Below are 11,116 nucleotides of genomic sequence, written 5' to 3'. Positions count from 1 at the left end.
CTATTTTCCCCCTTCTGTAATCCAATTTGACGTATTAAGGCAGGAAGGGTTGGGTTAAATTTCTCAATGACCCGTGTCTAGTAGGTTCCCAATTGTTAACTTCAAGTTCCTACAATTAAATTCTACAGAAATTAGGGTTTAATCTCAATTTAGGGAATTCTATAGGATTGAGTTGTTTTTCCCCAAATTAGTCACTTAATTGGGGTTGGATATAGATGTTGGTAGTCTTGTACCAAAGGTTCCAACCCAATTTAGACTTATAACAAAATTTCTACAATGAATTTATTGAAATTCTACTAAGAATTCCAATCCCAATACCCATTAAAATTCTGCCCTAGGGTATTGGACCAAATTCCACTTAAGTGACCTTAATTTCATCTCAATTTCACCTATTGCTACTGAAATTATAGGAACCCTAGGTTCCAGGGTTCACAGGGACAAATCTCTAACGAATTGGTTCCCTGAAACCTCTCCTGGGTTGGGTTTTCCCTACTGGACAACAATACCTTAGATAGGGTTTCGCTGGCTGTCTCCAATTGGCAAAACCCTAACCCTAACTACTCTATTCATATAAAATTACATTTCTAACCCTAATATAGCAGTGAGTCTATTCAGCTGGTTGTAGATCCGAGTCCAATAGCAATCTGAGGTAAGTGAGTTCTTTCTTCACTTCTTTTTCTTCCTTTTCTTCCTTCTCTTTTCCTCTTCTTCTTCTTCTTCTTCTTTCTTCTCTCTTTTTCCAACTGTTATAGCACCCACGATTCTGATGAGCTTTCTGCTCTAAAACTCATACTTAAGGCACCCCTTTAGGTCTGTTTGGTTGGGCCACATAATAATACTATATATATATTTAGTAAAAAAAAGAGGGATGCTGTATTTCCAGGATTTGATTTCATATTCGAATAAACCTTGTAATCGTAAGAAAGTAGGCTTTTTAACTATGGGCCTAGCAAAAGAAAAATTAGGATAGGTTCCTATAAGATCTCCCCCCCCTCAAAATCGGACGTGAAGGTTTCCTCTCATCCGGCTCAAGTAGTTACAGCAAATAAAGATAAAGAAAGGGGTTCTCGCTTTCAAATTTTGTTCTAGAAACCCCCCAAAGAACTATTATATAATACCTAAGTAACTATTATTTAATTAAATTTATGAATTTTTCCCCATCTATTTACTAACATTAAAATATGGATTCCACACCTCAATTAGGTCTCTTTTCATAGGGACAAGATGGGGATTTGCACTGTAGAGGTGTGGGCCCCACAGTGCTGAAACCCAAAAAATATGCATTCTGCCAGTCCAACCGGCTAGCCGGTTTGTACTTATTAGTTGGTAGCAGATTATGTCCCCTTTGTCTATCTACCCTACTTTTCTATACTTAGTCTTACAATTTAGATTTACCTCTTTGTCCACACTTTCTGATGAGTTCTCCAGTGATGTTGATAGGTTGGACAGGACCACGTGTGGTCACTTCTGCTTCTTTGGCACTCTACAACTGCCAACCAAACCAGCATTGGCTTTCGATGCTCTTTCTCCTTGCTTGTTTACAAGTAGAGTAAAATCAGATTAGGGTGTTACAATTTCCCCCCTCCTTACAAAAATTTCGTCTTCGAAATTTGTGTAGCATACCTGATAATCCAAACAATTTTGGAGATCTCTCTTTAACTTCATCTTCTCTTTCCTAGGAGGCTTCTTGATCTAGATGGTTTCTCCATTTCTCTTTCATATAAGAGATAGTACGAACTGAAGCTGATATTCTTTTCTATCAAAGATTCCTTCGAGTTGTTCCTCATAACTCAAGTGATTATCTAGATCCAATGATTCAATAGTAGGTAATACATGTGAAGATCTGGAATATACTTCTTCAGCATGGACACATGGAAAACATTATGAAATCTTTCCAATTCTGTGGGTAATGCTAATCTGTAAGCTGTTTGACCAATCTGATCCAGAATCTCGAATGGTCCCACATACCTGGGACTCAATTTTCCTCTCTTTCCAACTCTGTTTACACCTCTGACTGGCGAGATTTTTATAAAAACTTTATCACCCACAACAAATTCTAGAGGCTTTCTTCTATTATTTGCATAGCTCTTTTGTCTAGATTGAGCTGCCTTGGTTCTTTATTTTGTAATACTTTATGTAAATATATGTAGATGTAGAGAATTGTAATAATTTTTTTTTTGTTTTTGCTAACGACAGGTATCCAAGCCTTCGGCCTGACTAGTCCCGTGTACCCATATTGACGCCACAACCACATGTACTGAGTCATTCCGGGGTTGAATGAGAACCATTCAACTTTCACTGAAAACAGTGAAGAGCAGTAAACACCCTCGTGTGAGTGGCCCAAAGTGTTCCTAATGGGAGTTGAACTCAGGACGTTCGAGTTTACGACTCGTACCAAATTCGTTGCTCACTAACTGCGCTACCCCCTTGGGTTAGAAAGAATTGTAATAACTTTGGAAGATGTACTAACAACAAGCTTTTATGTATATATGAATCAGTAGCATGTAGTTAACACCAATTATTTATGATTTTATTTTATGAATTTTGATTTAAGTGATCTTGATGCATTGTGTGTTAGCCTACAGCTTTGAGATCCGTGTGAATCAGGCTGACTGGATAGGGTAAGGTGTCCAGTACCACATACCTTAACCTATGAGAGGCTAGGTATGACGGGTGATTTGTATAAGAATTAAGAGAGGGTGATACTGATTCTAAGGTGATCCTGTATTGATGGATTGATAGATTCAAAGTGATCAGGATATGTATCAATCGAGACCGATCCCAATATTAAAATCTAAATCATGCATTTGGGATTCCCCTATGATAGGCCACTAGCAAATCAGTCATCCATCTAAATTGTATGGCCACAGTTATGAGCTTTCCCCATTGAGTTTTCATTGGTTGTTATTTCGTTTTTGTATTTTAGTTTTTTCTTTTTTTGGTTAGAAATTGGTTTTTTCTGGTAGAAAAATTGGTTGTTGATGAGGTCATTTTAAGTTTGACCTTTTAGAATTTTTTATAGGATTGTCAAACTTGTTATTACTGACACACAAGTTGTATGCAAGTGTGGATGGATGATTGTGTGTAACAGTAGGAGGCCGATGGTCCTACTCGCCCGCAATGCGATGCTCAGTAGGATAGAGTAACAAAATAGGTTAGTAGGTAAACGTCGTTCGGCTCAAGTATTGACTGGCTTTTCCGGTAAACTGTGAAACAGTGATAGGTGAAATCCTACCTGGCAATTATGAAGCCGTTTGGGTCAACGCGACACTCTTCCAAAAACAGAAAAGACGAGAATCTCTTTTCGCATTTCTACCCCGATAAATCCTAAAATCTCAATCGTATCCCCTCTTGGCTGTCCACCTTCCATCACCATGCGTCTTCTATATTTAACCATCTCTTCCTTCTCAATCAACCTCAGAGTCTCTGAAGTGAGAGACTTCCTTTTTTTCCACTTAAGACCCTAACTTTTACCTCTCTAACTTCTTTCTAATGGAACCCGTGAAAGTGGGGGTGCCGGTGGCAATTCCGGTGACAGAACCAGAGACAAAGCCAAAGCAAGAGAAGTCTTTCATTTTCTGATCAAAACTCCCCGATATTTGCATCTCCTATCATCGTCCACTCCACTCTTATTGCTTTGAAAACATATCACAATTCAGCTCACGTCCATGTCTCATTAATGGCTTCACAGGCGAAATATATACTTACGCCGAAGTCGATCTCATATCTCGAAAAGTAGCCGTGGGGCTCATGAAGCTAGGCATCCAACAAGGTGATGTGATCATGAATTTACTATCTAATTCCCCGGAATTCGTCTTTGCATTCGTCGGGGCCTCATATCGTGGTCCCATGACTTCGACCGCCAACCCGTTTTATATGCCAGCCGAGATTGCAAAGCAAGCGAAGTCGGCCAATGCTAGACTCATAGTCACACAATCTTGCTATGTGGAAAAGGTGAAGGAGTTGGCACAAGAAAATGATATAAAGATTGTTTGCATTGACTCGGCCCCAGATGGGTGTATTCATTTTTCCGAGTTGACTCAGTCGGACCCAAACGACATGCCAAGTGTCGAGATCTCCCCCGATGATATCGTGGCACTACCGTTCTCATCCGGGACCACAGGGTTACCTAAGGGAGTGTTTGGTTCGGTAAATCTTTGGGATGACATTCTTTAGAATGATAATTCTTAAATTTTTGAGTTGTTTGGTTCCACTAGGATGACCCTCATAAGTGAGCACCCTACTTCCCATGAATGACAATATTACAAAGGATGTGTTCCAAATCTGAGTTTACCTCAACACTTAAACTCAGATTTGAGCAACCTTTTTATCACCTAGTATAAAAGGAGAAAGCGGAAAGAAGTTCTCTACGGAAGCCAATATCTCAACCCGCGAGAAACATGTACTAGCCTGAAGACAACCAAATGATTTTTCAGAAAGAAACATAATTTAGGAGAATGTCTATCAAAAGATTGACATTCATATCCGATACATACACCATTTGATTTACCGAACCAAACACCCCCTAAGAGTGTGATGCTGAGTCACAAAGGGTTGGTAACGAGTGTGGCTCAGCAAGTTGATGGGGAGAACCCTAACTTGTACTTAACAAGTGAGGATGTTTCGCTATGTGTGTTGCCTATGTTTCATATCTACTCGCTCAATACTGTGTTACTGTGTTCGTTAAGAGTTGGAGCTGCAATTTTGATCATGAAAAAGTTTGAGATTGTGGCCTTGATGCAATTGGTGCAGAAATATAAGGTGACATTTGCACCATTGGTCCCGCCGATCGTGTTGTCGATCACAAAGACCTCGGTTGCTGAAAACTATGATCTGTCGTCGATCTCTAAAGTCATGTTTGGGGCGGCACCCATGGGAAAGGAGCTTGAGGATGCCTTTAGATCTTTGCTTCCCAATGCAAAGCTTGGTCAGGTATGTTTGAGATCAGAGATCTGGTTTAGGTACGAGATTGTTTTATCTTGTACCATGCTCTTAATCCTAGAATTTGGAATTTATTGAGTCTCTTTGCATCTAATGGATTCTAAATGCCATGATCAAGAAAATGCAAGAATAATTTCATACTTGAACCTGATTCGGCCTTTGTTTAATATTACTACATAATTATTTCATGGAAGAAGTATCCTTGGAACACACATGGCAAAATTCACTGCTTGATCCAAGTGACAAGACCCCTGAGACCCACCAATGCTACGAAGTGAACGAATCACCGTGGCCTCACGAAAACTTTATCCTAATTTTGTTATCTAGTCTAAGGAAAACTCGGTCCTAATTTCTTTATCAATATTGATACTTATTGAAATCAGTTTTGGTTCGGTTTTGATTTTGGTTTTGGTGCAGTTTGGTTTTGATTCGGCTTTGATTTCTTGTAGTGGTTTATAATTGGGTTGCTTACGATTTTGTTCCAGTTTATATTTGGTTTATCATGCAAATTTACAAAAGTATGCAAAAAAAAACTGATTTTTATGAGTTTTGGACTGGTTTCGATTTCTTATATGTTTGGTTTTTGTGTTCGGTTTTCAATTTTGTTCAGTTTTTGGTGCAGTTTAATCTGGTTTTAAGGTCACAATATCCTAAACCCAAACAAGCCCAATAAGACTTTGGTTCACTTCGGTCTATTTTCAGTTTCGGTTTTGACAGCTCACCCATCCCTATTGGATGATTGGTTACCCAGCTCTCTCATGGGTCTAAAATTTCATTCTGATTTTGCAAACTCTTCCCTTAACTTTATAAAGGGGAAGAGTTCTTTGTCTAGGATCGTGGTTCTTGCACTAGTGTAAGGGCCAATGAGAACGAACTTAGAAGTATCAACAGGACAAAAATTTCTACCTTTCATGGGGTGGGATTGTGGTTCTTGCACCAGTGTAAGGGCCAATGAGAACGAATTTAGAGGTATCAATAGGACAAAATTTTTTACCTTTCATGGGGTGGGGTGGTCTTTTCAACCCCTTCTATCTGGGCACAACTCTATACTCCTAGATAGAATCCTTTTTATATAATTTTTATTTCTTGACCCTCTTAAAGAAAAAGGAGTTAATGATATGCCCAACAGGGAAACACCTCTTGACATGGTGGTAGCTACCAGGGCAATAGGGTGCTGGCCTTAAGCATCCTATATTTTACCCCGTGTCGCCTTCTCTTGGAGTTGTGTTGCCACCCCAGCGCCCTTGACAAGAATTGACAAAAAAGGTCAAAAAAGGATATGAGTCCATCAGAGAAATATTAGTAAAACACAGAAACCCAATTATTAATGTATGTAATTAATTAATACTTTAGTCATGATGTTGAAATAGTCTATTGGCATTAACTTTAATGAGTGTACAATGGTGCTCTTATATAGAGATTACAGTTATTGAGTTATAGACAAACTCTATGATCACATGTGGGAGACTCAAACTCTAATAGTAATAGGGTAGGACTCTGTTAACATATGTGAATAATGGAGAGAAAGTCTATTATCACATGTGAGAGTCCTATTCCAACTCTGCTGTCTCATGAGGTAGTGTTGGACTGCAAATAGTCTCTAGAGTTTGTACTCACTGAAAATGCCTACAATGTAGGAGAGGTTGTTGAGTGTGAATATGACTCTAGAGGTGGAGTTCGAGTGGGACGCTAACTGTCCTGATACATGAGACTTAACTCCTATCTAGTGAGTGGTACACAACAGGGATATGGGATGACAGAGGCTGGACCAGTGTTGTCAACGTCCTCAGCTTTTGCAAAGGAGCCGTTCGATATAAAGATGGGATCCTGTGGGACCGTTGTTAGGAATTCGAAATTGAAGATCCTTGATCCCGAAACAGGTGTCTCTCTACCCCGAAATCAGCCCGAAGAGATCTGCATCAGAGGAGCCCAGACCATGAAAGGTATATATATACCTCTTTAATTTCTTTCCATGTTTTTTAAACTTCTAGTTATTTAAAGAGCTCCATTTGGATGCAACTTGAGATCTCAACTCAAGGGGCCATCTCCTATGAGTACTTCAATCCGATCTCATGAAATTCAGGGCATTAATTTATTATTATTATCTTTTTTTGGGGGGTTGGGGGGGGGGTTTCAATGCAATCTCATCAGCAAAGCTGTAAAAAAATAATAATAATAATTGAAGACAAAAAAAGGAAGGGAACTTGCTTATTTTTATTATTTTTTTTTTCTTAGAAAAATGTCATTATAAATATTACAAACCTCTCTCAAGTTCCCAGTTTATTGCCATTTGACCGGTTTTAATGGATGTGGAGTGTGTTCATATGATTGAGAACTCCATGTCCAACTGACCATCAAATTTTTAGCATGTAATAGGGGTAAGCACTTGATTCACTAATTTGCAAGATTGAGCTCTTCTGTGGCACAACATGGTATTCAGTGTGCATCCAATAGCCAGAAACACCTTGGCATGGAGCCCAAGGTAGTCACACGTAACCCAAGGTGTTGCTAGGCATTGGATGCGTGTCGAACACTGTCTTGCGCCACAGAGGAGCGAAATCCTAATTGACAATAAGGAGAGGGATAGGTACAACACCCATGTACCGTAAATTAGAGGACAACACCAACGAGGGTGCAGGATGAGCCATCAAATAAAAGAGGCAAGGGGTGAATTTTAAAGGGAAAGAAAAAAGGTAGATGCAACGATTGCTAGTTTGTAACATCTGAATGGGTGTGCCTAAAATTTTTTCTTTGCAATAATAGGCATTGATACATGCATCATCCACATTTTGATCTATCCCATGGACTCACTAATGTTAGCTACTTTCTCATCAATGATAATGGCAATAATTACTTTCGTGACATTTATGGACCCCTTTGAAAAATTGATTTAATTGTGGAATGATGGAAGTTTCATCATCCTAGGGATCATTATATACATTTCTCTGTTTTTTACTGAATGTATCTCATATCACAATATATTTCAGAGGTCAGTATGGGTTGGTTGTACGTAAGGACCAACAAACTAGGTCACCATCTAAGCATTGGTTTTCTTAAACATATCCAAAAGTAAAACAGGATAAAGTTCGTTTCCTCAAGCGTGGTTGGTGAGTTGTTCAAGATTCAGATCATGGAGGATGACAAACCTCACCTACCGAACCATATATATATGGATTAGCTTAACAACGAGTTGTTCATGTTGCATAAAAAATCTCTACGGGTACAATATCACTGTAGTGGGACTTTGACAACATTCTAACCTCTCTCGATAGATTATCCAACAAAGAAAAAAAAAAAAAATGCATGTGTGAGAAAGCCATTGGGAGCGTGCAAAGAAATATCAATAGAGGTATCATTTTGCATTTCATGGGTGTGGGATAGTTATCTCAAACCCCAACTGTCTTGGCGTAAGAACCACACTCTCCCTATAGAAAATAATTTTGCGTAATAATAATATGACTTTTGAGTGGACAAGAATAGGTCTAGATTCTGGTATGACATCAAACAGATTTGTTTGGAGGACAAAATACACATTATCGATTTTAATCTGTAGGTTACTTGAATGATCCTGAAGCCACAGATAGAACCATTGACAAAGAATGTTGGTTACACACCGGCGATGTAGGCTACATTGACAACGAAGATGAGATTTTTACTGTGGACAGATTGAAGGAAATGATAAAGTATAAAGGGTTCCAAGTTGTTCCTGCAGGGCTTGAAGCTATGCTTATCATTCATCCCCACATATCGGATGCGGCTTTAGTCTCGTAAGTCATCTTAATTAATTTTACATTCTAAATTTGATTAATGAAGAAGCCGGATTCTGATATAAATGCTACTGATCTTTATGTTTCAGCATGAAAGATGAAGTTGCCGGTGAGGTTCCAATTGCATTTGTTGTGAAATCTAAAGGTTGCGAGATCACGGAGTTTGAAATCAAGCAATATATCGCAAGACAGGTCAGGCGACTACTTCTAAGTTCCAAAGAATATATTGGCAATAGAGGCCAAAGCCCATCTTCAGGAACATAACATGGATCACAACATAACTAGGCCGCATTTGGTAGTTATTCAGAAAAACGTTTCTGACATTTTTCCTTTCTATGGGAACAGAAAAATGGATAAAGTGTTTGGTGTCAATTTGGTGTTCTTTGAAAAAAAAAAAAGCTAGAAACGCAAAATGATGGAACGATGAAACCTTGTTTCGTTATTTCGGATTTGTTCTAAATACAAAAAAAAAATGAACAACTACAATAATCGTTCCTGAAATAGGTTCACCAAACAACTTTTTTTTTTTTTTTTTTTTCATTGTTTTAAAATTGCATTGTGACACAGAAACTGAAAATTCTGTTTTTGACACAAAACGTCGTTTCTGGAACTGAATACTACCAAACCAGCCCTAGTGTTTTTTAAATGAATGTTGGATCGAACATTCTCACTGTGGTTGGAGCACTCAGACCAGTCACCGTTTGTACCCAACCCAACCCCAACCCCCAACCCTAGATGTGTCAATCAGTTGGTTTGGTTCGATTTTGGCAAGTGACAATAAGGTAATATGGAGTACACGTTTTCTCATAGTTTCTTAACGGTGCAGGTAGTGTTCTATAAGAGGATTAATCGGGTATTTTTTGTCGATGCCATCCCAAGGGTGCCATCTGGGAAAATCTTACGGATGGATTTAAGGCCATAGCTAGCAGCCGGTTTTCCCATCTAATTCTTCTTGTGAAAGATGCTCTCTATCCTATACTGCTATAACACAATATATTCTGTCCGAGAAAAGGGCAAATTCCATAATTTGCTCCTCTCTTTCCACTGTCCTGTGGGGAAATACCACTATTTTAAAGTGGTGATTCTTAAAGGCCCTCACATGATTTTTTTATTTTTTTAGGATAAGTGATCCTTTGTTTTGATAATATATGAAGGGGAGACTTGAAGATGCAAAAGGAAATGTTTAGCAAAGTTGCTTGTAGTTTGTAAAGCTCATTCGTTAGTTGCATAACACAGGCGAGTCCATATTAAAGAGGATTCTACTGTCTAATTTATTGTTAACTTTGAAATGGTTATTCAAAAGTTTTAAGGTCTGTTCGATAAAGTTTTTATTCTGAGAAAGTCGTTCTTCGACAAAATTATCTATTTGTGTTACTTCATCGAAAGATGATTTTTTTCATTTACTTGAGCATTGGGTAAACCAACTAGTCTTGGGATAGTTCCTGGAACCAAATGGGGTTTGGTAAAACCTGCTCCCAGTCATATGTTTTCATCCATTACTACCATTAATGACCATAATATAATGTAATTGACATCACCATACATGAGTTCATGATAAAAAGAAGTTTGAAAAGATAATATTATAATGACAAATCTAGTATTGAGCCAACAAAGCTTGACAGCCAACCACACTGTGATCTGTTAATTAATTATGTGTTGGATTGGTTCCTGACTCAGTTCCTTCGTGGGTTGTCCACTTGGGGTAATCATAGACCCACTAGGATTGGGAACCCTAGCTAACCAATTCTCTATAAATAAGAGGGTTTGGGCCACAAAATCAATTAGGGTTTTGACATAATCTCTAAAGCTCTCTCTCTCTCTCTCTCTCTCTCTCTCTCTCTTTCTCCTTATTCTCTTCTATCTCTCCCAATTGAGAGTGTGTGTCTCCAAGGATCTCCATTGTAATCTTTGGATTTAGAAGGTGGAATATTGCCTAACGATTGCCTAGCGAGATCGTCATAACCTTTTGTTCGTCACTGTTTGTGCGGATCGACGCGTGGTGCAACTCGATCCATTTTGATGCGAGAAAAACTATACTGAGGTAATCCTCGATACCCGTTTATTTTTTGTTTAACATTGGTATCAGAGGAAGGTTAATGGTTGTGTTACGCTTCATCGTCCATTGTCATTGTGCCTTGCTTTGTTGAGCAATGGCTATACTTTGTTGGTATCAGAGGAAGGTTAATGGTTGACTTACGCTTCCCCGTCCATTGTCGTCGTGCCTCACTTTGTTAGGCACCGGTTATACTTCATTGCACATAATTGTTTATCTTCGTAATTTGAATCTGAGATCAATTGGTTGCATTTTGTATACACCAAAACTGTAGCTTACTTTGTGCGACAATGATTGTAGCAACGACTACTGTTGCTGTTTCTTATTATTTTTATTAATATGATATTTCAAATAA

At 38.5% G+C, this 11,116-nt stretch overlaps 1 protein-coding gene across 1 annotated transcript; it reads left to right on the top strand.

The window, feature by feature from the left end:
* Nucleotides 1-4,536: 4,536 nt before the first annotated feature.
* LOC122094167 (4-coumarate--CoA ligase-like) lies at nt 4,537-9,630 on the top strand. The gene is made up of 5 exons (XM_042664880.1): nt 4,537-4,932; nt 6,686-6,884; nt 8,495-8,708; nt 8,798-8,900; nt 9,535-9,630. The coding sequence occupies exons 1-5, from the start codon at nt 4,537-4,539 to the stop codon at nt 9,628-9,630; spliced, it is 1,008 nt and encodes a 335-aa protein (XP_042520814.1).
* Nucleotides 9,631-11,116: the final 1,486 nt, after the last annotated feature.

This window comes from Macadamia integrifolia, chromosome 11 (assembly GCF_013358625.1).
Source record: "Macadamia integrifolia cultivar HAES 741 chromosome 11, SCU_Mint_v3, whole genome shotgun sequence".
In the NCBI taxonomy this organism is placed as follows: Eukaryota; Viridiplantae; Streptophyta; class Magnoliopsida; order Proteales; family Proteaceae; genus Macadamia; species Macadamia integrifolia.
The sequence above is the reverse complement of the archived record's forward strand: the minus strand, read 5'-3'. Positions and strand labels throughout refer to the sequence as shown.